At 38.3% G+C, this 26,545-nt stretch overlaps 1 protein-coding gene across 1 annotated transcript; it reads left to right on the forward strand.

The window, feature by feature from the left end:
- Nucleotides 1-119: 119 nt before the first annotated feature.
- MPP4 (MAGUK p55 scaffold protein 4) lies at nt 120-25,511 on the forward strand. The gene is made up of 25 exons (XM_072341856.1): nt 120-244; nt 628-672; nt 2,741-2,842; nt 4,025-4,142; nt 5,713-5,834; nt 6,627-6,704; nt 7,363-7,443; nt 7,988-8,119; nt 8,751-8,832; nt 10,046-10,131; nt 11,086-11,157; nt 11,646-11,842; nt 12,325-12,389; nt 13,079-13,096; nt 14,096-14,134; nt 15,322-15,342; nt 16,317-16,331; nt 17,797-17,838; nt 18,637-18,807; nt 19,896-19,976; nt 20,888-20,981; nt 21,680-21,788; nt 22,362-22,496; nt 23,392-24,660; nt 25,109-25,511. The coding sequence occupies exons 4-24, from the start codon at nt 4,082-4,084 to the stop codon at nt 23,581-23,583; spliced, it is 1,893 nt and encodes a 630-aa protein (XP_072197957.1). The 5' UTR covers nt 120-244; nt 628-672; nt 2,741-2,842; nt 4,025-4,081; the 3' UTR covers nt 23,584-24,660; nt 25,109-25,511.
- The last annotated feature ends 1,034 nt before the right edge of the window (nt 25,512-26,545 follow it).

Raw genomic sequence — 26,545 nt, forward strand, 5'->3', positions numbered from 1 at the left:
CTGATTATTACAAGCCTGGGCTGTGTTATTTTTTTGTTTTGTTTTTGCCTTCCTGAGATATAGCTTAGTTATTGGCTGGAGTGAATCCTCGGATTAAATGCGTTTCTGACACAGATTCCAGTTTACAGCCTACATGGTCTGTGGTGCATTAGGAAATTAATACACAGCAGCTTTGATTTTTGTATTTCTATTGCTAACCGAGGAACGAGTTAACCTGTAGGACTTCCATCTCTGCTACATCATGGTAATTTATTTTTCTCATCTTTATTTTTCTTAAGTTGAAAGCTGGCTGTTTCTTGTGTTGCAGTGGAAGTCTGGTAAGGAACAATGGAAGATCGAGGCTATGGTGTTATGCATTGTAATTTGTAGGCATGGTAACTGAAGACTGACCTGAAAAGCTGGATGCCCTATTAAGGGGGAAAGTTGCTGAGAATAAGAAACCACTTAAGTGAGAGGCAAACTGCGCTTTTAATGCAAGAAAAGGGTTAAGGGGATTTGTTCTCCCTGGTAATGAGTAGTTCTAAGGTTAGGTTTCTGCGGATTAGAAAGGAGGGGATGTCCATAGATTAGCTAGGGCAGTGAGGATACTTGCTTTACTAACATCCAACTAATATTCTTTCTCTCCAGAAACTCTACAAGAGCTGAACATGGTATATTCTACACTATTTGCAGGTAAGAAATTCTGTACTGTACTGAAATCATTGTGCTACACAGATGCATTTCCCACAGGCAGTTGTGAAATAAATGTCTTTTCATAGCTATGGCAAAACTAATTAAACTTGTGGTAGGTGTTTAGTTCCCACCAGCTAAATACTAGAGATGTATAGGAATGGGCAAGTAGGAAATAAAAAGACAGTTTTTCCTCATAGACTATTCTGTGAGGATTAGGTGACTCCAATGCCAGGTGCTATGTACATTGACTCTTTTTGTTGAAAGTAAGTAGACTTGACAACCATTCCTGTTCTAAAAACAGTCTAGGGAACTGCCTTTTGTGTAGTGAGAAATACCATAGAAGATGGATGTGACTGAATAATTCTATCTTTGAACTCCCTAACCTTGTACTGTTTAAGTTGATTTAGTGATCTCATCTTGTCAGTTTTGCTTTCAGTCCAGGTTGCTGGCAATAAACAGCTGGAAGTAAAGCTGCCTGCTTCACATGACTATGGTTTGTTGCACTCAAGTATTCTTTGAATGTGCTGCTTTTCTAGGAGGTGATGCTTTAGTGGCATTACCACCATGTAAACAAGATAATAGCACCATCAGTTTAGCTATATGCTTTTGTTTTAGAAGAAAGGGGGTTGATACATATCATCAGATATATCTAATTTCAAAGAGTAGTAACATACTTTTTTAATTTGCAACTTTACATATACAAGTGTGATTATCTACATACTGTAGAATGGCTTACTGAATGAACGTTCTTTTGCAAAAAAAGCCCAACAGCTGTGCCACCTCAGACTTCCAGTAATAATTCATTTTTATGTATGTGGATTTAAACTGTGTCTCAGTCTTTGCTTAAAATATATATTTCTTCCGTTTGTGTTTCATGTGGCTTTTTAAGTTCAAGCACTTTCCAAGTACTGAAAGCGTACAAAAGCAAGACATTCTTTTTACACTCACTGGAGAGTGACCTATGTCAGCGGAGGGACTAATTAGGTTCATTTAGTTCAGGTCAAAAAAGTTTTGCATGGGCATATTATGAGAAGATGCTGTGTCTTATCTTTATTATTTGCCTTTGCAGTTACTGGCTTTTGGTGGCTTACTTATGACAAAAGCTTAAGGGTGTTCTCTGCCCTCAAGCTAATTTGCAGTCTTCAGTATTCCAAACAGTTCTGACAGATTTAAATTGAGTGGTTTTGCTTATTAAAAATGCTCATTCAGCTTGTACAGGAAACCCCAAGTATTGCCCTTATAGTGTGTGTGTGTATATGTCTCAAGAAAGGAAGGTGTGGTGTTTTTCATTAGTTTTCCCCTTACGTAAGCAATTCAGTAACTGGCAAGCTAGCAGTCTTCTCTTTGTCGCCAAAATGGTGGGTCAGAACAATGAAACTGAGATGTATTTGTTGGATTTGTGTTTCAATATAATATTAATACTCAGTGAAAACCGGGGTATGATCTCCTTAATGTCGTTTGCAGTGTATGGATTCCTCTTTGCTTGTCTAAACCATTCCACAGTAAAGATTTTTGGCCTACTCCTAATGTCTTCAGTAATTAAGAAACAGGTATTCATGGCTAGATTTATATGGCCTGCTTACTTACTTGATCTGCCTACTTGATGGATTTAAGAAAGCTTAACAGAGGAGGAGGCAAACCCTTAAAGAAACAGAACTCAAGAATGCTGGGGGGTAAAAACAATAATTGTGGTTCAAAACCCAGTTGCCATTGAGCATGCGGTAGGAGGGTTCAGTGTTACATAAATTGTTACGTAGATAAAATGTGGAAAAATAGTTTTTCCTCGGTGGAAAAACAGCTATGTAGTATAATGCAGCAATTAAATGGAAATGCTGCATTGGGTAGTAGAGGGAGGTCAAACTATGTATTTGCTGGACTTTGGAAGGAGAAATCATCGTTGTGAAAGTGGCCTATGTGTAAGAATTTCAGCAAGGCGCATAACTGAGCATCCTGTGGAGGTGGCTTATAATGAATTACCAATACTCAACAATAAAATGTTTCAATCAGAATTCCCTAACTTCTGCTTTTGTTTTTTCCTCCTTTCGGTTCCACTGCCTTTTGAAAACAGCTCTGTGATTTCACAGAAGAAAGGACAAATGGTCTAAAAATAAGTATTGAGATGTGCAGTAAAAGTGACAGTAATGCCTTCTGCTTTTATAAGCAGATCAAGGTAATACATTTCCTGCTTTTGCCTTTGATATGTTCAGTGGCCTTTTATGTGTTCTGTCCACAGAACAGCTTAGAGGGAAAGGGTAGCATTTTTGCTTTGCTAATCTAGGATGTAAGCTACCATGTATGTAACAGAATTCGTTAAGGCATTCTCTGTATATACTGTGTCATAGTGCTGTTCGCTATTGGCTGATGTGCTCAGATATTTGGTGTTGCAGACCTTTTAACTTGTACTATAAAAGTTCTCATGTGACCTGTTCAAATACGTCGTTCTTCAAGAGTAATCTTAAAATAAACAGCAAGAGTAATCTTAAAATAAACAGCAATCGTGTCAAGATCTTCAAATTTGTATCATACGTGATTTGAAGTTGTATCAACTAAGATGTGTAGTAATTCAGCATCTTGGTTACATCTCTCATACATGGGTTTTTGATACTTTGGTGTAGAAACACACCAAGTTATTTCACAAATAAAAATAGGGAAATCAATAAGCGCAGGACAGTAGATGAGAGAAAATAATGAGGAACCGGAGGAATTTCAGTGCTTGTTGCAGCTTTTAAGTGAAGAACTCAGAGCATTCTCTAAGGCAGTCCCCTACTGCATTGTTTCTTGCTAGAAATAGATTGGAAACCTTCCTCCACTTCTAGTCTAAGGACACACTGTCACTTAGTGTAATCAGCTGTAAATGCCTGAGTCAGATGAGGTAAGGTGTGGGATTTTTGTTTGCTTAATTCATGTCAAGGGAATATGGAAGAAAGTATAAAATGTTTGTGAAACTTCCTGTTCTGTGAATATTATTTTCCTGGTAATGCATAAATGTGTTTGTTTTGTGTAAAACAAGCTTCTAAAATCTTGGAAAATAACTTTCCATGGTTGCATGCTTAGAGCTGGGGAACAGAAGTTATACAAGCAGGTTGTTATTTTAGACAGCTTAATAAAGCAAGCTAATGACAATTCCATGAAGAGATAAAATGGTATTTTGTAGTTGAGATTTATCTCTGCATTTTGGGTATTGGTGGGTAACTGACTTTGCATTTGCAGCTCATGTCTTCAGTTTATGCTTGCAACCTGTTGTTGCATGTATAAAAATAAAAATGATTGTCACTGCTGTTTTCTATTCTAATTTTGTATTGATTTAATGTACTTGATTTTTCCAGCATGAATGTACTCTTTTTTTCCCTAGTTCAGCATCTGTCTTTGTGAACCCTACTTGGAGTGAATGCTGTAGTCAAAAACATAGATGGAATCTCCTGGAATGAGAGAAAAAATGGAGATGGCAGCAGTCTGCAGTCAGGATAATGGTACTTGGAACTCTTGTATTTCTATTTCCTAGAAAACTGGAAAAAAGTTTTATTCTGTGCACATGTGACTCGTAACTTGTGAGAAAGACTAATTGTTTGTTTTACTACTTAATAATGGAAGTGACTTATGGTCTCTAATGGTGGTAGGTAGTTTACAGGGTGTCAGAAGAGAATTTACTGTCATTTGTTCCTGGCTTAAAGTCAAGGATTTCTTTATGAGAAGATTCTAATTGTAAGAGGGTTCTTTTTTTTTTTTTCACCCCCCCTTAAGTAAATGTTTCTCTTTATGTCAGAACTTTTACTTCTCGGCAGAGTATATTGCTTTGAGCTTACTTTGTACTCGAAGTAGGTAGGGACTGCATTCTTGAAGATACTTAATGCAAGTTCTCGCAGAGGAAGGCAATGAATAATGTGGAAGAGATCTTAAGCAGCGTTCTCTTGGTCAGTAGGCAGTTCTTGCAGCAGATAATCCTTTAAAGTTCACTGTGTTTTGGGAGATGCGTTTCCCTGTGGGGCTTACAGTCAGGGTTCACAGAATTCATAGAACATTATTTATTCTTATAAGCGTTTAGATGTCTGTTTTCCTGAAACAGATGGTTTCTTTGGTAATGAGGTACATTTCCAGGTTTCCAGTCTGGGACACTCAATAATTCTGCCTGATGGTTGAGGTAAGAGTGTAATCTGGAGAAGCTTAGTGTGGAAGTACCTGTATAAATTATTGCATAAAGAAAATAGCTCATTGTAAGTCAAGTTGATCATATGCGTTGTCATCATTACAGTGTGGAGGTGATGTAGGGAACAGGGAACAATTAACTGTCAGTGAAAAAAAATTGTTCAGGAAAGAAATAGGAACTGGTTTCTATGTTCAGTTAGGTGTGGTAGCTGGATAATAGCAGCTGATTATAATGTCTCCAGCAGTGAGTACTCAGTTATTCTAAGCTTGCTGGATGATGAGCCATAGTTTTAAGAAATTACTGTGTTGACTTTGATACAATTATAAGTTATTAGTGTCTTGTTTTTATTTCAACATCTTTCTGGTATTGCACCTTGAAACATGTTTAATGTTGTTAAAAACAACAACAAAATTACATAGTAAATCTAGTAGTTATGGTCATTTGGCTTTAAAAAGCAGAGAGACCTTGTGACTTAATACAGAGTTAAAAGAAGCAAAAGAAGAGAGAGCCTACTTTGTTTTGTCTTTAAGAGTCAATTGAATGGTCTCTTTAAAAACGCTAATGGATACGGTGGGGAAAGAGACCAGGTCCCTGGCCCATACTGCGGGTCAACCAAAAGAAATGTCTATAAAATGAGCAAGGCAGGTTTTTGTTATGCCTACCACTCTCAGTAGGAGATCTGAGCTTGAACCCAGACTTTGATATCTGTGGGATTCCCTATTTGTTTTTCTCGCAGGTCAGTTTAAAATTGCTGGTATCAACCTAATAACTGAAGAAAGCTCTCATGCAGCGGAATTCATTGCAAAAAACAAGTAAAGCAGACAGAGGTCACTGATTAGTTTTGGTCGATCTATTTGTGCTGAAATGTGTTGCACTTCTCTGTTTCTTGGGCTCAGGTTTATCTCATGTTCTGACTCTAGTGCTACAAGAACTGAGTTTGCTCTGTAAAAGAGATGTGAATGGTGTTGGCGTGTTATATGACCTGCTCAGATCTCGCTGGCTGCAAGCCCTTTTAAAGGTAAAACAATATTCAGCTTTGAAGATGAATGTTTCCAGCTTTTTTTTGTTTTTTTTTGTTATATCTGAGACAAAAGTTCTTCTACTTGATGCATCTGTATTAAGGCTGAGGTGTAGAGGCACAATTTGAATATGATGTTGCTTAGCTGTCTCTTTCCACTCTTCTGTGTCTGTTTGGTTATATATCTTTGCTTGGTGTATGGGTACTGATCACGTGATACTCCTTGGTTTTTATGATCTGACATGCAGCTGGATGGTGTGTGTTGTTATAGAACAGAGTTTTGCCTGGTATTTATGTCTGAATCAACTATATTCTTAAAACAAATTCTGTACAAATTTTGCTTTGGTTTTGTGAGGATACTAAAGACATTTAAAATTTAAATACGAAAAAAAAATAAATCCAGAATGCCTTTAAGGCTATTTTAAATACAGCTGCTTGATATTAAATTTATTTTGTTGATCAGGCCTTCAGCTAGGACAAAGAAGCAAGCCACAAGTCAGAATTGACACTGTCTTGCTACTGTCCAGTCTAATCAGCTTTCATTGTTGGGAAATTGAAAACCAAAGCATAACTGGCTAGCTGAATGACCATATGGGAAAACAATTACTTATAGACTAAATTTTAGATGTAGAAGGCATTGGAGGTTGAGATTACAAACTCTCTGGCTCTAGTTGAAATGACAAATTCCTAGAAATACAGCATTGTGTTTAGTATGTTGTATATGTATCTATATAGACAAGAAAACAGATGATGCTGTCATTGAGTTGTCTTGTCTGTCATGGCATGCAATAGATTTATGAATGCCTCCAAAACTACCTTGCAAAAAGACCAGTTCCTGTCACGCTGCAGGCACGTGCGTTGAATCGTGAGGTAAGGCCATGTATTTCTTTACTAACTAGTACCAGATTAGTCAGCTTAACTGCAGAAATCCATGTTCTATTACTGTTTGTTGTCTCAGATCTGAATACACTATATAAACTGGAAGGATTCTTCACCTATTCAACAGCTGATAAGTTACTGTGTTAAGAGAGGGAAAGGAAATGTGTATGGCTGTAATCATTAGACTGCACAAGCTCTGGCCATATTGGATCATTAATTGTTTGTTTTAACCACTGACTGTATACATGTGTAATTTCTTATCTCACTGTGGTTAAATAAAGCACTTTGACATGAGCTTTTTTAAATGCTGTTTTTTTTCTTTTTCTAATTGCTGATTATTAAATAGTGAGAATTAATGACTAAGTGGAGAAACTGACAGTAGTGATGATATTGGATGAGGCATAGAAAAAGGTAATTTCAGGCACAGTGCCACGTGCTCTAAACCAAACTAAGTGTTACACATTTGCACAACATGCAGCCCAGACTTATTCTGGTCCAGTTTCAGAGCAAACAGTATAGGTATGCCTTTAGTCATATAACTTTCAAGACTTAAGTTTTATCATGTTGCATTCTTCAGCTTAACTTAGAACTTCCTTTAAATTAGTTGTCCTTCAGAATTGGTCTCTGTGCTTACTCTTACTTTTATCAGGTGGTAGAGATGCTGTATGAAGCCCCTCCATCTGGAGATATCAAAGAGCTAAGACGATTGCTGAGGGCTCCTCACTTAAAGGTAAGTACTGCCTAAGAAACCAAAGTTGTTCATAGTGATGTCTGCAGTGGGGATGGAAACAGATGACCAGCTGCACTCAGGAATCAGCAAAGAAGCCAGAAGAAGCTTAATTTCCTAGTCATGGGCAAACCTAGTTGAGAATTCATCTGGGGGCTGTGTACCTGCACTGGGCTGTGTTTTATTAACAACTGCTTTTTAGAATTATTTCTTTAAAAGTTAAATTCTGAGCAGTTGATGCAGACATGTAAAATCCAAGTTTCTTTGATACTGTGTGTAAAACCTGCATTGTTATCCTCCAAATAACATGTTTCAACTTCTGTAAGATTTCTTGAGGAAGTGCAGAGAGGAACTGTTTGTAATTTTTTCAGTTGGGATTGCTAAATGGAAAGAAGAAAGTCCTTGTAAAAGGAACTTGTGTCCACTTAGGAACTTAACCTCTGATTTCTGTTTCCTGACCAGCAACTGTTTAATAGTAAATAAATCTGTTTTGTTGTATGAACCTTGCTGATAGGTTGGTTTCTCTATTTGTTTTTGCTTGTAACAGGCCTTGCTATCTGCTCATGATACTGTGGCCCAGAAAGATTTTGAACCAACACTTCCACCACTGCCAGACAACATACCTGATAATGAGGAAGCCATGAGGATTGTCTGCTTAGTGAAAAACAACCAGCCTCTGGTTAGAGAGTTTACTGATATCTGTCAAATCACTACAGCTTACGCAAATGCTGGATAATGCATCACATGCATATTGGTTTATTTCCAGGAATGTCATGCAGATTGTGTGTACTTGAGGTTTATAGAACTGAAGATTTACAAGAACTATTAAGATTGAAAAGGGCCCTAAGAGACCATCTGGTGCTGCTCAGTGCAGGGACAGCTAGAGAAGGTTGTTCATGGCCGGGTCCAGTCAGGGTGTGAACATCTGGCAGATGCCTTTATCCCGTAAAATTTAAAATGTAAATAGGACTGAGAGTATTCCCAAAACAGCAAAGACAGAAAGGAGGGTAGAATAAAGGGTTTGTTTGTGCTTATAGTCAGTGTTCTGACTGTTCAGCTTGGGAAAAGATTTCTAGGAGTCTGAGGTTAATTTAGTATGATGGGAGTTAAGGATGTTGGATGACTTAGTAGCACTATTGCATAGTACTAGTGATACATTCTTCCCACATCATGTGGAGTTTAAAAAAATATATTTAACCATTAATGCCTTTATGTTATTGGAAAAAAGATCAGACCTGTAATTTGAAAGAAAACTGAGGTGATCTTTGGTGGCAAAACTGTTCAGTTTTTTTTTTTTGTTTGTTTGCCAGGGTGCCACTATTAAACGGCACGAGATAACAGGTGACATAACAGTTGCCCGTGTGATCCATGGTGGGCTAGCAGACAGAAGTGGTAGGTATAACTTGAATCAAGGTAATAAAAAAAACTCAAGTTGAATTAAGATATTTTTCAAGTGAGATAATAGCTTTACTTCTGCAGTTAGCCTTCCCATATGAACAGGCAGATGTGTACACCGTACAGCACTGTATGCATCGATGCACTGGAGTGAGTTCAATTCTGCTTTAATCTTTGTTAGAGCATGATATGTTTGAGAGTGTTGAGGTACAAATCCAGTTTTTCATTATTCAGATGTTGGAAGCAAAGTCATATAAATCTACTATAAAATTGATCATTAACAACCAAAACTGATGTAGTATAAAGCTAGCAACTCATTCTCTGATGGAGAAATAGAATTATAGGTAACTTTGTATAAGATAAAGGGCACTAAGGAATGTGTTGTAACACCTTTCAGCAGTGGTCTATTAAACACTTTGGTAGTATTAGTTTCTAAGCAAAATTAAGAGACTCTCATTGGAAACATTACTGCTTTGTCATCCTAGAATTATATGCTGTCTGTATTCCTTGGGAAGTGTAACTAAAATGTAAAACATAAAAAATGAAACTTATATGTAGTCATCAAAGTTTCTGTTAGTAGTTCTTGTTTCTGTGTAGAGAAGAAAACCTGCACTGTAGGCGGTAGCTGATTATGTTCTTAGTTTGATTAATATTTTAAGTTGAAGGAAACTGATATTCTTAATTTTTCAGTACTCAAGCAATTAGGAATTTCTAGAAATCTCATTCCAGGTTTCATGGTTTATTAAGATGCTTGGAAATTACCTTAAGGAAGGATGTTATATTAAAATGTTTATGTATACTTCTAAGGCAAATCATCAGTAGATAGCATATTGCATAAAGGAGGTGAAACAGGCTGCCCAGAAGAGTGGTGGGGTAACTGTCCCTGGAGGTTTTCAAGGAAAGATTAATGTGACACTGAAGGATGTGGTTTAGTGGGCATGATGGTTTTAGGTTGATGGTTGGACTTGGACAACCTTAATGTTTCTATGATTCTAAATAAGAAAACTGAAGTGCTCAAAGTTTTCATGTCTCACAGAATCCCCTGGTATTATATGGGGACAATATAGTGTATTCTTGTGTACCTAGTGTATGGAAACCTCTACAGCTGACATCTAAACCTGTGGTATAACTTTGTTCCCTATCCCCCACCAAGATCATCCATACTGTGATAAAGCTTCTGCTGCTACTGTCACCCTTGTTTTTACTGTAGGACTGCTCTATGCTGGGGACAAATTAGTGGAAGTAAATGGAGTTTCCGTTGATGGACTTGAGCCTGAACAAGTTATTAATATTCTGGTACTGAATCTCTTTTAAATCTTTATATTTTGAGTGTAACAGTGTACTGTTCCTTTTCCCTACCTGTGCTGCCTTCTACTCCCTAGATAGATTGTTTCATTGCAATGGATGAAATTCACAGCTGCTTATAAAATCAAAGTTTGGTGCAAATTCAAGCCTAAAAATCCAACACGTGTCTGGAACAGCATCAAATCTAACTTTATTGTGGCCTTGTGTGGAGAAAAAATAATAATGTTAATTTATTAATTTAGTCGGACTTTGCTGATGCATAATTTTCCTTGGAAGTCAGGTCATCTTCTACAAGAATGTAATGGCAAGGTACTATTCCAATAAAATTCCACCTTACCAAATGATTTAAAGCAACATGAAGTGAGTAAACTTGAGAGTTGTATGACTTCACTTGCATGAAAGCACTTGTCAAATTATTTTGAAGAAATTTGTTGGTCTGTCTCTTTTTCTTACTGACCTTGCTTACAATCTTTTGGGTTTTTTCACTGCAGAGTATTAGTGCCAGTGAGGAAGGTCGTGCTATATGTGATCAGTTTCAAGTCTTTGTGTGTTATTGCCCTGGGCATACTATTTCTAGATAATTCTTAGCTTAAAATGAAATGCTTAGTTTTCAAATATAAAATATTTTTCCTCCCCCTTTATATCACTTGTCTAATCAGACTTGTCACTAATTTAGATTAAATTTCAACAGAAAAGTTAGGTTGGAATTCACATTGAAGTTGAGTATATTTATAACAGAACATAGCTTTTCAGTGAACTAAAAATATTAAGATTTTGAAGTTTCCTTCATGATTTTACTTCTTAAAAAATAATACAGTTGTATCAACTCAGTCTACCTAATTCCGTTTGTAATGTAATAACATGAAAGATGTGTTAAGTTTAAGTGACAAAGTTTGGTAACTTGTGTTGAATGCCAGTCACATTTTATTACTCTTTGATCATTAGGCTCTTTCCCAAGGAACAATTATGTTCAAGTTGATTCCGGTTTCTGATCGTCCTGTCAGCAATCAAACAACAGTAAGAGCTGCTCTTTTTTTCTATATTGCTGCTGCAAAGAATTGCTACGATAATGCTTGTCTAATAGCGTGATGCAAGGATGCAGTGTTGCTTACAAGTTTACTGCAGTCCCTAAAATGTTGCTTGCCATGCTGGCTACCTCTCAGCTAACATCTACATGCTGTTGCTGAAACAGTAAATAGACTAAGCTGAAATATAATTGTCTCAGATAGTGAAGACATTTTTAGAGCTACATATAGGTTAAATTAATTAAATAATAATAATTTAATTAATTAATTAGGTTAATTTTTCTCATAATTTGCAAGTCTTCTCTCTATGCTACTCTTCTTTTTCTCCTCCTTAATGAATTGTTAGGATTCAGAGCTTGATCTTGTTTTTGAAGCTCAACTTAACCATTAACAGACTTAACTAGCAGACATACTTGGCTTTGTGATTATAAAGGTTATGCTGTATCTTGTTTTTTTTTTTGTTTGCTTGTTTTTTACCAGCTATATGTGCGGGCAATGGCAGATTACTGGCCACTACAAGATCCTGCCATACCATGTGCTGATGCAGGTTTGCCTTTCAAGAAAGGTGAAATACTCCAGATTGTGGACCAGAATGATGCTCTGTGGTGGCAGGCTAGGAAAGTATCAGATCTCAGTGCCTGTGCTGGACTGATACCTTCAAACCATCTTCTTAAAAGGTAGTTATCTTAATTTTTATGATTTCTGGTTACACACACAAAAAAAGCCAGTTATTTAAGTCTTGCTACATAAATTTTCACCATTCATAGCAGTAGGATTCAGTTACCTGTGTTTTTATAATAGAAGTTGAAATCGCACTAGGTTGTGACAAGCTGGAAGCAAATGGCTCTCTTCTCATTCTACAAATCTATAGACTAGAATGGCTAATATGTCTGTCCTTATGTTGACTCAGAATATTTTTGTGCTGCTGATTTGGAAATTGCATTTAAGCAGTTCTGACAGCACGTAGCTTTCCTGCAGAATTCTGGATTGGGCTAAAAATTATTAAGATTTCCACTATTGAAGTTTTGCACCGGCTCAGTAGTGATTAATATTAAACATATTCAGTGAATATGGCTGAAGCATCGTGCCCTTGTGGAATGGTTTCTTTCTTTTCTTTCTTTTTCTAAATTTAACTGTGCTTTTATTTCTTTCTTTGCAGGAAGCAGCGTGAATTCTGGTGGACTCAGCCCTTCCAGCCCCACCTCTGTCTCAAGTCATCAATGTGTGAGTAAAAAGTTATTTGAATGATAGAGCAGGAAGGAAAAATCTTGTCCCTGCTTCCAGGGATACAGAAATGACAAGCTAATACAAAGTTTAAGTCAAAGACAGTATTTCTAGAGCCATGTTGTAACTTCGGAAGCATTTTAAGTAGTCTCTTGAAAGTAATTACTTCATGGTAATTGTATTTGGAGGACTGGTGATAGTTGCAGTCATCTCCAGTGTACTTGATACCTGACTGAGAGAACCTGTGGATTTAGTTCTTTCTAGAATCTTTATGCATTAGGAGCACATTAGGTGCTAGCATTATGACCTTCCAGAGCCAAAGACAACAGTTCTTTACTGTAAGTTGACCCACGATACTTTTAGAACTGAACGGACTATTTTTTCCTCAAAATATAAGTTAAGCTACATTGCTCATGGGAGATCCAGAAACATCTTCCAGCTACGTAATTTAACTTTCAGTAAGCTTGTAGATATTCCCAGACACAAAGAACGTTCATCCTGTTTTCTCTTTCCATTCTTTTCTATGGTTCTTTATAGTTGTATAATATTCTTTTTTTCTCCTGTGATAACTTCTAGATTAAGTGCTGTATTGCATAGGATTCTTCTGACTATAAATGATTTGTTTTAGAGCTCTCTTTTACCATAATTTTATTGCATTTTAACTGCTTCAATGGATATACTGTGGATAGTAAGCACTGTGGAAGAAGGTAGGAGATGGTGTGTGGACCTTATTGCATTTCTGTACTTAGAATCAAGATAGCGCTTGGTTTTCTAGGCTTTGTAATAGTTGCCAGAATTAAGGTAGTTTGAGTTTCTTTTCTGTGTATCTGTGAAGTTCTTACATTTTTGCACGCAAGTTTTTTGTTTGCTAGAAGTGATGGAAATTTCGGCTTTTGGATAATTTAAGCTGTGCACACTCTGATGGGGAGCTGAGAGTTTGTTTGGGGTGCTTAGAGGAGGGAAAGGCAGCTTTTTCCTTCCTCTCTTCCATCTTCAGCAGATGATGTGAGCAACTCTGGGAGTGTACCTCTTCAAAGGATATCTTTGGGCAAATACTGAGAATGGAAGCAGGAATTTATTGGGATTGGAACATGGTCAGCTGGAAAATAGCTCCTGCTGGGCTTGTCTGTAGAACACACGAGCAGAATGTGCAAACCTGGGGTTGCCCAAATTAATGACATTGGATTTCAAGGACACAAATTGATGTGATCTAGTCATAAAGAGGAAGCTGAATCAATGTTTTATTTTTCTTTCTTTGTGAAAATAAGATCAACTAAATAAAGCCATTTCTGTGCGTGAAACGTAACAAAAACATAACCTAAATGATGCAGAGAGGAAACAGTGAGTGGGAAATTGCACTCTATAATGGTAATATTTAATAAGTTTTCACTGAGTGAGCAGAGCAACTATCATGTTATTTTTGTTTTATAACTTTTTTTTGAAATAACTTTTGTTATTTCAAAAAGAGAAGTCAAGTTGGATGCATTCAGAGCAGGAGCATACTGCTCTGCTTATTAAAGATGAAGATCATCAAGAAGATGTGGTTGCAGTGCTTGAAATCCATAAATGTCTAAAGCTGAGCTGAACTCCAAGTCCCTTCTTTCAGTTGTTTGAGTTTGGTCTCATTATGTGTAAGGCTTTTTCCTTCCTGTTTTTTTCCTGATTCAGATAACTTTTTTTGTGTGTGTGTGTTGATTTGTCTGCAGAGGATGACATGCAGATTGATGAGAAGTGTGTGGAAACAGGTAACTGAATTGACTTCAGACTGTTGTTTTGCTTCAAGGTATTAGCTAGTCAAAACTGATTTTATTTCCTATGTATATTACTCTGGTAACATGTCACTGTATGAAAATGAGCAATCTGCAGTTCTGGTGTACAGTGAATGACTGCTTAAAGTGAAATGCGCTGAAATGAGGGAATGCTCCAAAAACATCTGAATGAGAACCAATATCTTTGATTGAGGTTTAGAACTGTGTGACAACAACATAAGTTTTGCATCTGTAATGCCACAGATCATTGTAATCTTGGAGAACACACACAATTAATTGTCAAGAGTTTGAGTTGATGTGAATGTGTTTTTAGGCACTGAGCAAGTATAGGGTTTCACAGGTAAATAGTATATGTGAAGAGTATGAACTTGAAGCACTTAGTGAAATGGCACAGCTCACTCTTCCTTCCACTGAGGTGTTTAAGAGAGTTCTCAAGGGAGGATGTGATTCTGTAAGTATCTGCTGCAGAACTTCTTGAAGTTTTCTGAAGCGGTTGTTACAGTCCACATCTGGATTGCATTAAGAAGCATGGAAAACTGCTAGCACGTTACTTGTATCATGTTAAATTTGTGAAATGCGAGTTTGAAATTGAGACATTGCCCCCAAGTACTATTGTTTATAAAGGCATCACAACGCCTAAATGCTTTTAGATTTGTTGCTTTCGGGTGCCTGTTTCATCACAGGGTTAGTGCATGCATGCAAAATGCATTGAATATGGTGACCAAAGTCCCTTAATCTCACCTAACCTCACATATTATTCTGTCACACCCTTATCCAGATGCTCAGGTACTTGCCTGGGTTACTTCCGGCATCATTAGAGGGGTCTGAAAGTGTCTTTGTGTCAAACACAAGTAGGTACAAAAATTTGCTGTCACATCAAGGCAAAACAAATGGAAGACAGCCTACATGCGAAGAGTTTTCCAATGCCAGTCCACTTTCCAGCACATTGCTATTGGGGAACAAATGTTTTCTAAAGAGATTCGTAGGAGAGAGATTAGGCTATTAATTCAGGCATGGCCTCAGTGTAGGAGCAAGTAAAGGGTATGTATACGAAGTAGACTGATGGGAGATGGAAAATTCAGTTATAATTCCAAAATTCTATAAGAGGAAAATAACTAATTTTTGTATTTATTTTAATCTTTGCTAACTGGATTATTAAAAAGATGAAGAAACATTTGAGTCTGGTAAGTTCCTCTGAGCTAACTCTGAATTCCTCGATATTGTTTTGCTTTGAGATGACTGTCCACAGAAAAGCAAGTGGCTTAAAAATAAGCAATTGAGAAAATCAAAAATACTGTTTTAGCTTTAAAAGCCTTTCTGAGTCTATGGTACCTGTAGAAGCTGTTGAATAGCACACACTATTGTGTGCATAGTCAAGAATATATAGGGGGGAAAAAAAGGTTTTTGTTAAATGAATGTGTTGTGTATAAGTCAATCAGTAAGGGTGTTTCTTTTTTTTGTTTGTTTGTTTTTAATCAAGCAAATCCTCTTAGATAACAGCTACCCATCTACTGCATGTTCAGAGTTCTGCAAAACGTGAAGTCTTAAACAAATGTGTTTTTCACTAAAATAAGTCTTTGACTATTAAATTTCTTTGAGGTGTTTGGCAGTACTATAGAGAAAATGTCATTCCAACTCCCTTTTCCTGCAGTTCTTCTGCATTTGCCAGTAGGATCTTCTTTTATCACGGGTCATTGATTTTTTTTTTTCTTCCACCTCTCAGTCAGAGCCCAAATCTCTTAAGGCAAATCTACAGGTCTGTTTTTTGTTTTCAGGCTAGGACACATGATCACTGCATTTGGGGTTTACTGTTGCAAATCCTATTCCTTATTCACTATCGAGTCAGCTCTCTGCTGTATCTAAGCAGTCAGAGCAATAAGGAAGCAAGTAATTCCTATTCTACGTCTTACTAAACAATTAGCTGGCTCTCTTTGTGATTTGTTTTGCAAGTACAATACTGGAATAGATGGTGTAGATGAGGCTCATTCTGAACTTTCATGCTCCATGCTTCATTGGGTGTATTTTGGATTTAAAGCTTGCCGTACCTGTTTTCCAAATTTCCTAAATTCAGAGGGCCTTGCTGGTTGGTTTTCTTCATTTTAGTTTTGAGAAAGCAGCCAATACTAATTGTTCTGTCTGTCTCTGTCTGAACCCTCAGAGGAGCTTAAAGAAGGTAATGCAAACATTTTTCTCCCTAACTCTTGTAAGCAGCAGTCCATTAGAATTTATTAGGATATATTGTACGATAAGAAACTATAATCCTGTTACAATATCTGATAGCTGATATGCTTGCTCCCTGTAGATTTCTGTGCTGCACTCTGTACTATAGAAGGATCAGGTAGATAAAGCATGTAGATTCAAAAACATTAGAATAACATCTGAAAATAAATGATAGAAAGGCTATAAGCATAGGTGAGCTGTGCAGTACTCTGAACTTTGCTGTAGTCAAGCAGATCTGTGCCAAGTAGGGTTTTCTTCAGTTATAAACAAGGAGTTGTTAGTATGTGTAGGAAGTTGGAACAAAATGTCTTTTAAAGCTATAAGTAGTGCAGAGTGCATAGGCCCAAAAAATACGCATCTAACCTTGTTTTGCGATCTGCTTGCTTATGAGACAGCTACCAGTCAATTGACAAGTTCTAAAATATTAGACATTAATTATAGTATTGGTTCCAGAACAAGAAAATAATTTTCATTTGCAAAGCAATTCAAGATATGCCTGTGTCTTCTGTATCTTGTTCTTGCTTTAGCAAAGCCTTTGTAAAGGGAATGCACAGCTTGAATAACTATACGTGTGATCAGGGAAAAATTGGGAGCCCTTCTTGAAGAGAAATAAAATACTGATGTCACTAGGTTTCTTGTTGCTTTCCAGTCACCTCAATAAAATAGTTGGGCTGGAACACAGATTTCTGGGGAAAGTGATATTTTTGAGCTTTATAGAAGATACTTAATTTAAAAAAAGCAAAAAAAAAAAAAAAAAAAGCACGTAGAGATTTAGGAGACTTATCAAAATATTTACACCATTACGAGAAACAGCACGAGAATGGGGACACAATGAACTGTGGAAGAAACAGATTTTTCTGGAATATTGGAGTACAGATAATACCTGATCCAAAGGTGATTTCAGAAAAAATGGAGTAGCCAAGTAGTCTGACTAGATGTGCATTGCATTTTCCAGACATGCTGTTGGGCAGAAACTGATCTGTCTGGTTATTCTATATATCTTATTTTTGCCTTTGAGCTGCTGTGTTATTGTCATTACAGTGTTGTAACTGAAGAATTCTTGTAAGCCAGGTTTCACCTGCAAAGCTTAAATTAGTTGGCATGTGGTTATCATAGAAACTGAACAAATAAAACACTGAGGTTTCAGATCTAACTTAGAAAAAACCATAACTTTCTAAGCTTAATTCAATTAATTCAAGCTTAATTTCCAAGCTCTTACAGAAAACGTGGCCATGTCTGAATATTTCATATTATTGTGTAGTGTGCTTTTTAAACTAGATTAGTTGTAATACTAGTTTGTGTTTTCTGCAGTGCTGTTCTTATGGGATCAGAAATAATTGTTAGCAGCATAGCTTTTAAGCTTTCGCTCTCTTTTTTTTTCTTTTTTTCCCCTTCATGAGTATTTGTTCTTATTCCAGAAGAGGAAGAATTCGGTGAATTTGGTCAACGAGTTTTCATTGGTACGCAGTGACTAAAGATAAGTAAGATGTTTAGGGCTTGATCTTGATTGAATGTTTGTGTGGAGTTTAAATAAAATTATTTGTTCTTCACTTCACCTAAAGAGTTACTGAACTGAATTCTGCTTGTTTTCCAAACTGTAAGAAGCCATTTTCCTCATGCTAATACATGCTCTCTCCATTCTAAACCTCCATTCTTAGTAAATTTCTACTAAGACATGGCCACCATTTATATTGTCTTTGTTGTATTTCTCTTACTTCAGGCTTATCTTTATTAGAACATCGTTCTGTTATGTCATGCATCAAGAATCATGATGAGGGCCTTCATTAGAGAAGTAAATGTAAAAATGAAATTCTCAGAGTTGGATACTAAAGTGAAGCAATAAGTTTATCCTCAATACTAAACCATAGCATTCTCTATAAAATTTTGTATTCATTTTGTAGGCTGTAGCAAACGTTCAATATTTGCCTTAGCAGAGTGGACCTTAAAATAAAATCAGCTGACCTGTTCCTATTGATACTTGATATGATTATAAACTTCTCTTTGGGCTGGTTTTGGGCATACTGTTGTGGTCTTTAATTATGGCCTACTTTTTAGGTAACTTTTAATGAGACTTTATCTCGTAATGCTCAGAGGTTCTATGAAGCTAATATACCAAATACGTTAGTGAAATTAACTTACTTTTACACTGCTAAAAAATGCAGCAGGTATTTAGTTTAGAAAGAGACGCTCTAGGCGTCAGAACTACCTGCTTGCATTTTAGTTGCAGCTTTTAGTGTTGATGCCTTTGTCCCTTACAGCTGGTTTCCGCAGAAGTATGCGCCTGTGTCGCAGGAAGTCCCGGGCCAACCAGCAGTCATGTTACGCTCGGTGTCCCAGCAGCTGCTGTAGCACTTTTGCAGCTCCATATGAGGAGGTGGTTAGGTACCAGCGGCACCCAGGAGATCGGAACAGACTCATTGTACTAGTGGGTAAGCTGTCATTACTTTCTGATGAAACATTCATAGCTTGTAATGGAGGGGAGCAAATGGTCAGTTTGTGTCTGATCAACTGAGGTTTCCTGCTGCTGATTGTGACAGACAGTGGCTGAGGGCAGCAATATATCAAGAATGATTTCTTGTAACTTTTCTCCACTGTTGATTTTACATTCTAATGTATTTATCAAATTCACTTGAGACAATTCTCTAAGAAAACAAACCAATGAAAAAGCAAAGTCTTCAGAAGAAACCATATGGTTGTGAATTCTGGTTGAAAATGCATTTTATTAGAGAGATGGTTCAGTTTTATATTCAGGTGGGACTGATACATGAAAGGGATTAAAAACAGTTCTATTTCACTAGGAAAACATAAGTACATGCAGGCATTTGTACAACTAGAATTAAAAATACACAGGCATGGCAGCAGGAAGAAGAAGGTTTTAAAAACTCTGGACTAGAAAAATCTGTATCCTGGGTGGAAGGGAAAGCTAAAAAGGTGTCTTTAATTGTGGTTACTGTAGTAAGTGTTGTATTAAACAGGCTGCCATTTCTCAAGTTCTCTTCACTCATTATGACTGAAAGAAACCTGGTTTTCTGTAGTGTTCCATGTTCCTGAAAAAGCAAACTGAGTAAATGCAGGTTACTTGTCCTTTCCAACTCTGGAAGTTTATTTAGTGTTTTGTCTTAAAAAGGTATTGCTGATTTACTTTCTATGAGTGACTATATTGCTGGGAAGTGATTTGTACCCTCATCCATCAAACTATTTCAGTCATATCTGGTATATTTATTTTTCAGGAAGTTCACAAGATCAAACTTATAGAGTGATTACTTGCTGCTAAATAATCCTTCAACACAAGTAGCAATCTGATTTCTATTCTGGTGATAGGTCACTGCCTATTACCTAAAAATACAAGTTTATCATATTTACAGTTTATTTGTGCATGTACAAAATATTAGAAAGTGGTTATCTTAGAGGTCTTTTCCAACCTTAATGACTCCATGAAAATGTGGGGGGGCACAAAGTGCCTCTAGTAGTACTACTTGGGCAACTAGTAACACTAATTGTTTTTTCAACTATTCAGGTCCTGCAGGAGTGGGTGTGAATGAGTTAAGGCGAAGGCTCATTGCAAGCAACCCACAAGAGTTTCAAAGCGCCGTGCCTCGTATGTAATATTCTTTCCCCCACCCCCTTCAAAAATGGTGATAAGGAAATGTCAGGTACTTTGTGTACTCATACGCTCTTTGCCATCTGACTGTTTTGTACTATCAACCATAGTCACTTGCTTTTATAGAAGTTGGTTTAAAAGACCATCTTTCTAATTTGGCAGATCAGCTGTAGGCATGTTTAAGTTACAGCTTCTGGAAGCTTAAAACTTCATGTAGCAATAAATCTGTGTGACTTTTGATAATCTTTGCCATTTTCTTTTCCTAGATAAAAAGAGTATTTCTTAGGCCTATTTTTAAGTTCATAGCATTTGGGTGATCGGGTATGAGAGTGAAGGCAACTGAAGATGGTGCTTAATAGGCTTTGTAGCTTTCCTTATTAGCCTTCTGGTCTCGAATGAGACTTATACAGATTAACTTTTGACTTAATCATAGAAATTGTCTCTACCTTTGCTTCTTTGGTTCTTGTGATTTGGATAACTGAAGAGGAATGTATCAATATGAAGCTTGTTGAAAACTCAGGAATTCCTTAAGGTTTAAGATTCCAAATATGAGGAAGGTGCAAATGTGAAAGTGCTTGCAGAATGTTCTGGGATGAACATAAATCAGCTTCACCTCAGAGGAGGAAAAGCAATTATGCATCTAGTTCCAAAGAAGTTCCTGATGGATTTAATGCAAACAGCTGCACTTCTTCCATTCATAAAAAATACAGCTTGGCAAGTTTTCAGGGATTTTCAATTGGTCAGCCAGTAGAGTAGACAAGGCTTTTGCTCTGGACTTAAAAATGAAGACTGCTAATTTTAGTACTTACAAATACAAATATTATTTATATGCCTTCTTGAAAGCGCTCTTACTTATAACACTGCAAGAATTTATTTGCAGTTGATTTCTACCCTATCTCTACTTTCAGACACCACTCGAGTTCAGAAGAGTTATGAGATGAATGGTCGTGAATATCACTATGTATCAAAGGAAACTTTTGAAAACATGGTATATAGCCACAGGTAAGCTATAACACCATCCAAGAGCTGATAGCTTCATTGTTAGGACTTCAGTCTAGGCTTACACGTGCTATTTAAGTTTGGTGTATATCTTGAGTATGTTTCAAAAACAATTTGTGCAGTTGCATGTAAGCTTGTCTACAGTTAATGATGGAATCCTTCTAAAGGTGTGGTCTCTAGTCCTGAGCTTGTCTGGCATGATTGGTAAGTTAGGGATATAAGCCCTCCTAGAAACAGGTCTGGCTTTCAAAATTGAGTAGGTCAGATCTGTCCCTACCCTACATCTCTGTTGTGGAACCTCTGTAATGACAACGTCTCCATGTAAGCACCTCAGCAATAAGGACCATACTTTAAAAACCATTCCTTTATTGCTTTGTGATCTTCTCCTCTATGAAGTTATTAGTACTGTGTATATTATTGAATGGCTTTTCGTCACTAGAATCCAACCCCCAAACACATTATTTGTAATTGTAAAATAAGTAAAAGATAAGTAAAAAATATATTCATTTTAGCTATAGTAGTCCTGATTTTGTGCCTGGTATAGCAGTTAAGGACAAAGGTAAAAGTGTGGTGGTGTTCATTATGTTTTATTATCTCCCAATCTTAATCACTGTAGTAGTCTGGGAAGTTCAACACTTAAATGGAACCTTTTAGAGACTGAAGCTCTTTTTCATTTTCTTTCTTTCTCACTATTGTTACAGAATGCTGGAATATGGGGAATACAAAGGGTACCTGTATGGCACCAGCATTGATGCAGTGAGAGCAGTCCTCAATGAAGGGAAGATCTGTGTAATAGATTTGGAGCCACATGTGAGTTGTAAAGGGGCAGGGAATTTACAGCTGGAAGGAAAAATAATTCTATATACATTCATGAATTACTAGAACACCATTAAATGCTTTGTCTTGAATTTCCTGTTATGGTGTTTATTAATAGTAGATTTGTCTTCGCATGGGTCTTAGGGGAAAAGTACTACTGCAATAAGTACATTCAGGTCAGTATAATTCTCTTGTGCTGCAATGTTTGTCTTTTCCAAAAAGCCTTCTCCAAAGGTAGTTCCCCAATAGTTTTTTGGTGGTTGTTTGTTTAAAGTCAGAGTCCTCTTTAACGTTGTCAGTTTGTTAAAGACTCTGTCCAGATACTCACTAACATTGAAAGCATCTTCTATTAAGGCTGTCAAGCAGAATTAAGTGACTGGTGTGCTATGCTTGCTTTAATAATGTCTGGTCCAGGGATTATCAATGAGGTCATTTTAAAGTAGGTGTTTATGGAAAAGATTACTGCTAGGTCTGGAGGTAATAGCACGGTGTAAACAAATGGTTTTCTATTGGGATACAGCTCCAGTGAATACACCTGAAATACTTATTTTTACTCCTACTTTGCAGGGCATCCAAATAGCCCGGACACATGAATTAAAGCCCTATATTATATTCATCAAACCGTCCAGCATCAGCAGCATGAGGCAAACTCGTAAAAATGCCAGAATCATTACAGATTATTATGTGAACATGAAATTCAAGGTGAGATGTGGGAATGGAAGAGAAACAACTTGCTACCCTGAGGTCGTGTGTTTAGAACATAATGCGCTCTGCTGTGCTACTTGATCCATCTCAACAAGTTTGTGTCTTGAGGTTCAGATCTAAATTCTTTTTTTCATTCCCCCCCCAAATTTGCTTTGAAGTAGGAGGGTTGTGATTTGTGCATAAGGAATTGAAGCATTTGGGTCATATGTATTTATACGAGGAGACTATTTGGGATACTTCAGTTTTAACTAACTGCCTTGTGACAAGGCATTGAATGTATGGATGAAATGTGCTTCATTCAGTGATGTAATAAAGTATTTTTCATGCAGTTTTAAGTATGTAATTGTATCACTGTATTGTGCATAAATGCTGTATAATGTATTACTGTGAGTACTGACATCTGTTCCATAGTGACTTCTATGGATAGAACACAAATCCTGCTTGTAGGAAACACATAGCTTGCATTTACAATGTGTAGTGCATTTATCAGCACTGTTTCCATGCAAATCATAATCAAGCTTAGCATCTTAATGTTTTAGAGACCTCAGTGCATAAGCATATATGGAAATAAATCATAATTGCTATGACAGAAAGAAATACAAAAATGGAGAAGGTAAATTAAAATGCAGAGTAAGAACGTGTGCAAGAGAACAAGTGGAGGACACTGAGATTCAAGGTACTTCTTTGAGAAACAAATGGCAATCCACTGTTTCAGAAGCTTGGAGCTGATCACAGCCAACATTCTTCAGTTATAGCAGCTGTAAATTGAAATAATGTACGTTGGCATTGTCTTGTCTACTCCTTGTTTGCATGGCGCAGGGTGTTCTGCAGATGCATGTAGATTGCTTCTATCTACAGAACTAGAGCTTTAGAGATTTGTTGTGTCTCACAGGAAGAAGATCTACAGGAGATGGAGGATTCTGCTAAGAAAATGGAAGCTCAGTTTGGTCAGTTCTTTGATCAAGTGATTGTGAATGACAACTTACAAGAAGCATCTGCTCAGCTGTTGTCTGCAGTCCATCATGCACAGGATGAGCCCCAGTGGGTCCCCGCAATATGGATATGCTCAGATACTCAGACATAATTCAGAGTGGCAGGCAGCTCCATGAAGATTACAGATTATGTTTTACTTCAAGAATAATCCTCATGTCGGGATTGTGAGAATTTATCTTCGTATGCAAGGGATTTGGAAGAGGATTAGGAAAGAAGCCGCTATAGGAGATATAATCATACTATGTTGTGTGTAACTGTTTAGCTTTTATGCTACAATTGCACTTTTTTTTGTACAAAAAGGCAACACTGAGCAATCCACTACAAGAATAAATAAATCTATTTTGTTGCATGTATAATTTACTCATTGGTGTCCAACCTTCTGGTTTGCTTGGGCCACACTGAGTGAAGAGGAATTGTGTTGAGCCACATATACAGAGGTTGCTTTGAGAGTAATGACTCCTATTTTACTTCTGTGGAAACTACAGCAGATAAAAAGAGCACAACAACATTATTAAATGGTGCTTTGCAGCTGAGAATTTATTTTTCACTGTGATCACCACCATGAGCTGTGCATTCTGTCAGTGAAGAACAAGAGTCTACATGTTGTGCTCATCAAAACCTTCAGCAGCAGGGATGCCTCACTGTCACCGTTGCTGAAATGCACCACCCGCTGCCCCACCATGTTCTCATCCCATTTGGCCTCCGTTCATGTTCAGCAAGCATTAACAAAAGTCAATAGATGCTATTTTTTCCATGTGGAGGAATTCAGTGATGCTTTTGCTTCAGATGCCAATTTGCTCTCTGTCACATGGCAACAACAGGGAATGGAATACTGGTGGGAAGGTTCACCTCCACTGCCATACCACCACCATCCGCTTCTGACACTGTGGGCCAGCATAATGAAATAAGGGGTGTTACTTTCAGAGCAGCCTTCATAAAATATGCAGTATGGTTACTGTGTAAGAAATCAAATGTGTCAATGTTTTAATAAAAACTTTCTTTGTTTCTTAAAGAGCAATGAAAGCATGACACCAATGGGATATGTGACCTTGTTTTAGTGAAGCTTAACACGTGTTAAGAGAGGGCTTAAGAAAGCCTGCTAAAGAGATATGATGACCAGACTTTTCTTTGGAGTGAATGCCTGATTGCAGCTGTTGGAAATTCGCAGGTTATACATCTTTGTCAACTGAAAATACAGTCATAAATATATCAAGATATTCATGGTTCTTTGTTGGGGTTTTTTGTTTGTTTTTTCTGTTTTTGTTTTTGTTTTTGTTTTTTTGCAATTGTGACATTTATTCTCCAATTTCTGTGTCAAAGAGGGCAACATGGATGCATGTTTTTTGTGGTACATTGGTCTGTGTACAGCTAATGTATCAAACTGTGCAGTTTTTTGCTATAACATAAAAGTTAGCACTGCGCTGCATCCTCTGTGTGGATGGCTTTTCCTCCATCAACTCAAGTGACTGAAAACTGACAAAACATGGGTCTATTATAGAGGAAAATCAAATCCAAAGCCCCTTTTCTTGTTGGTTTGAGGCAAGGCAGTGTGTTCTCTTCACCAAGGAGAACAGTGATTATGGCTAACAAGTTCCTCTCTTCATCTCACATTGCAGGTTTATTGGACCCAGAGGAAACAGCTTATCCTGTCAGCCCAGTTCCTCCTGGAGAAAATCTACTGGAGAAGTTTGCGCTGCCTAGAGAGAGGTTATTCATGTAGTAAGGCTGCTCTTGCAGCTAGCGCTGTGCCAGCTAACAGTGAAGTCAGAGCAGTGTCTTTGGCAGGAAACACTGGAAAGCAGAGCCCACCATGGCCCTGGAATGGGGTGAGTACAAGCAGCGGGAGAAGGGATGGTGCATGAGCTGGTTCTTGCCCCTCGCAGCAGTGGGATGTAAATTGAAAAGCAGCTGCCAGAAAAGCACAGCATCGGGTGTTCGTTCCCTTTGCAGTTTTATTTTCTTTCCATTTAGAGCTTATCAAATAGCGTCAGTCATAACAAGGTGAAGGAAGCCGCAATCCCGGTTTGGAAAAGGCCTCACTTTCTCCTGGGAATCCCGGCGGTCAGCCCGCATTGCAGCCGGCTCTGCCGCCGAGGAGCGGGCCGAGGAGCGGCGGGGCGGAAGCGAGCGGCGGCTCCTCCCTGCGGGGTCCGGGACGGCGGCGGCGGGCGCGGCATGGCGGAGCCGCGGGCGGGCCTCGAGCGGGTGAGGGCGCGGCGGGGCTCCCCAGCAGGATGGCGGGGGGCCGGGCCTGCAGCCTTCTCCGGGCTAGGCCACGGTGTGGGCGTTGGAGGCGGTTCGGTGCGGCGGTGGGAGGGGGGCCGCTGGTTCGCGCTGGGGCTGAGAGCCCTCGCTGCGTTCGCAGGATAACGAGTAGGACTAGCGTGAAGCCCGTAAAGAGTTCGTCAGTGTTATGTGTTCGTAAAGCTTCGAGTTTGAGGAACCGGCCCCCGTTGTGCCGCTGGGGCAGCTCGGTCACCGTGCCGGTGAGGGGAGCGCATCTGCTGGCGCTGAGTTACCGGAGCTGCACCTCCCGCTCTGCTTCTTTGAATGGCCCCCTGGCCGTGGGTGCGTCTCCTCCTCGGACGGTTCCGGTGTCCCTGCGGCTGCTCACCGGACAGCACCGGGGCCGGGAGTGCGCGGTGTGCGGAGTGGCGACTCCGAATGGCCCCATCTCCTGCAGCCGCCCCCGCGCTGTGTGCCTGCGGCGTGCTCCTCCGGGCCCTGGGCTGCTGCAGCTAAGGGCTGCAGATCTCAGACCTATCCTAGATAATTAACGATAGCTATCACTCAAACATAGGAATTGATGAAAGCAACGAGCCCCGAGCTAAACTTCGCTTTAAGCTTTTTCTTCCTCATGCAGCGGGTCTCACTTGGCAGGTAAAAATCCCCGAGTAGAGCTCACCTGAACCTTTACCAGCACGTGGAGCAATGGGGTTTAGGGGCAGGTGCCATTTAGGACAAGCTTTGCTGCCAGAGCAAACCACCATTGATTCTAGCAGGAATAGTGCTGGGCCCTGGCCCAGGGGCAGGGAGGTTTACAGCCAGCTAAT

This window comes from Excalfactoria chinensis, chromosome 7, assembly GCF_039878825.1.
Source record: "Excalfactoria chinensis isolate bCotChi1 chromosome 7, bCotChi1.hap2, whole genome shotgun sequence".
In the NCBI taxonomy this organism is placed as follows: Eukaryota; Metazoa; Chordata; class Aves; order Galliformes; family Phasianidae; genus Excalfactoria; species Excalfactoria chinensis.

Coding starts and splice junctions, on each gene's coding strand:
- MPP4 (XM_072341856.1), top strand. CDS start 4,082: ATGGAATCTCCTGGAATGAGAGAAAAAATGGAGATGGCAGCAGTCTGC. Junction 5,835..6,626: donor GGCTGCAAGCCCTTTTAAAG/GTAAAACAATAT, acceptor GGCATGCAATAG/ATTTATGAATGCCTCCAAAA. Junction 22,497..23,391: donor ATGTGAACATGAAATTCAAG/GTGAGATGTGGG, acceptor TGTGTCTCACAG/GAAGAAGATCTACAGGAGAT.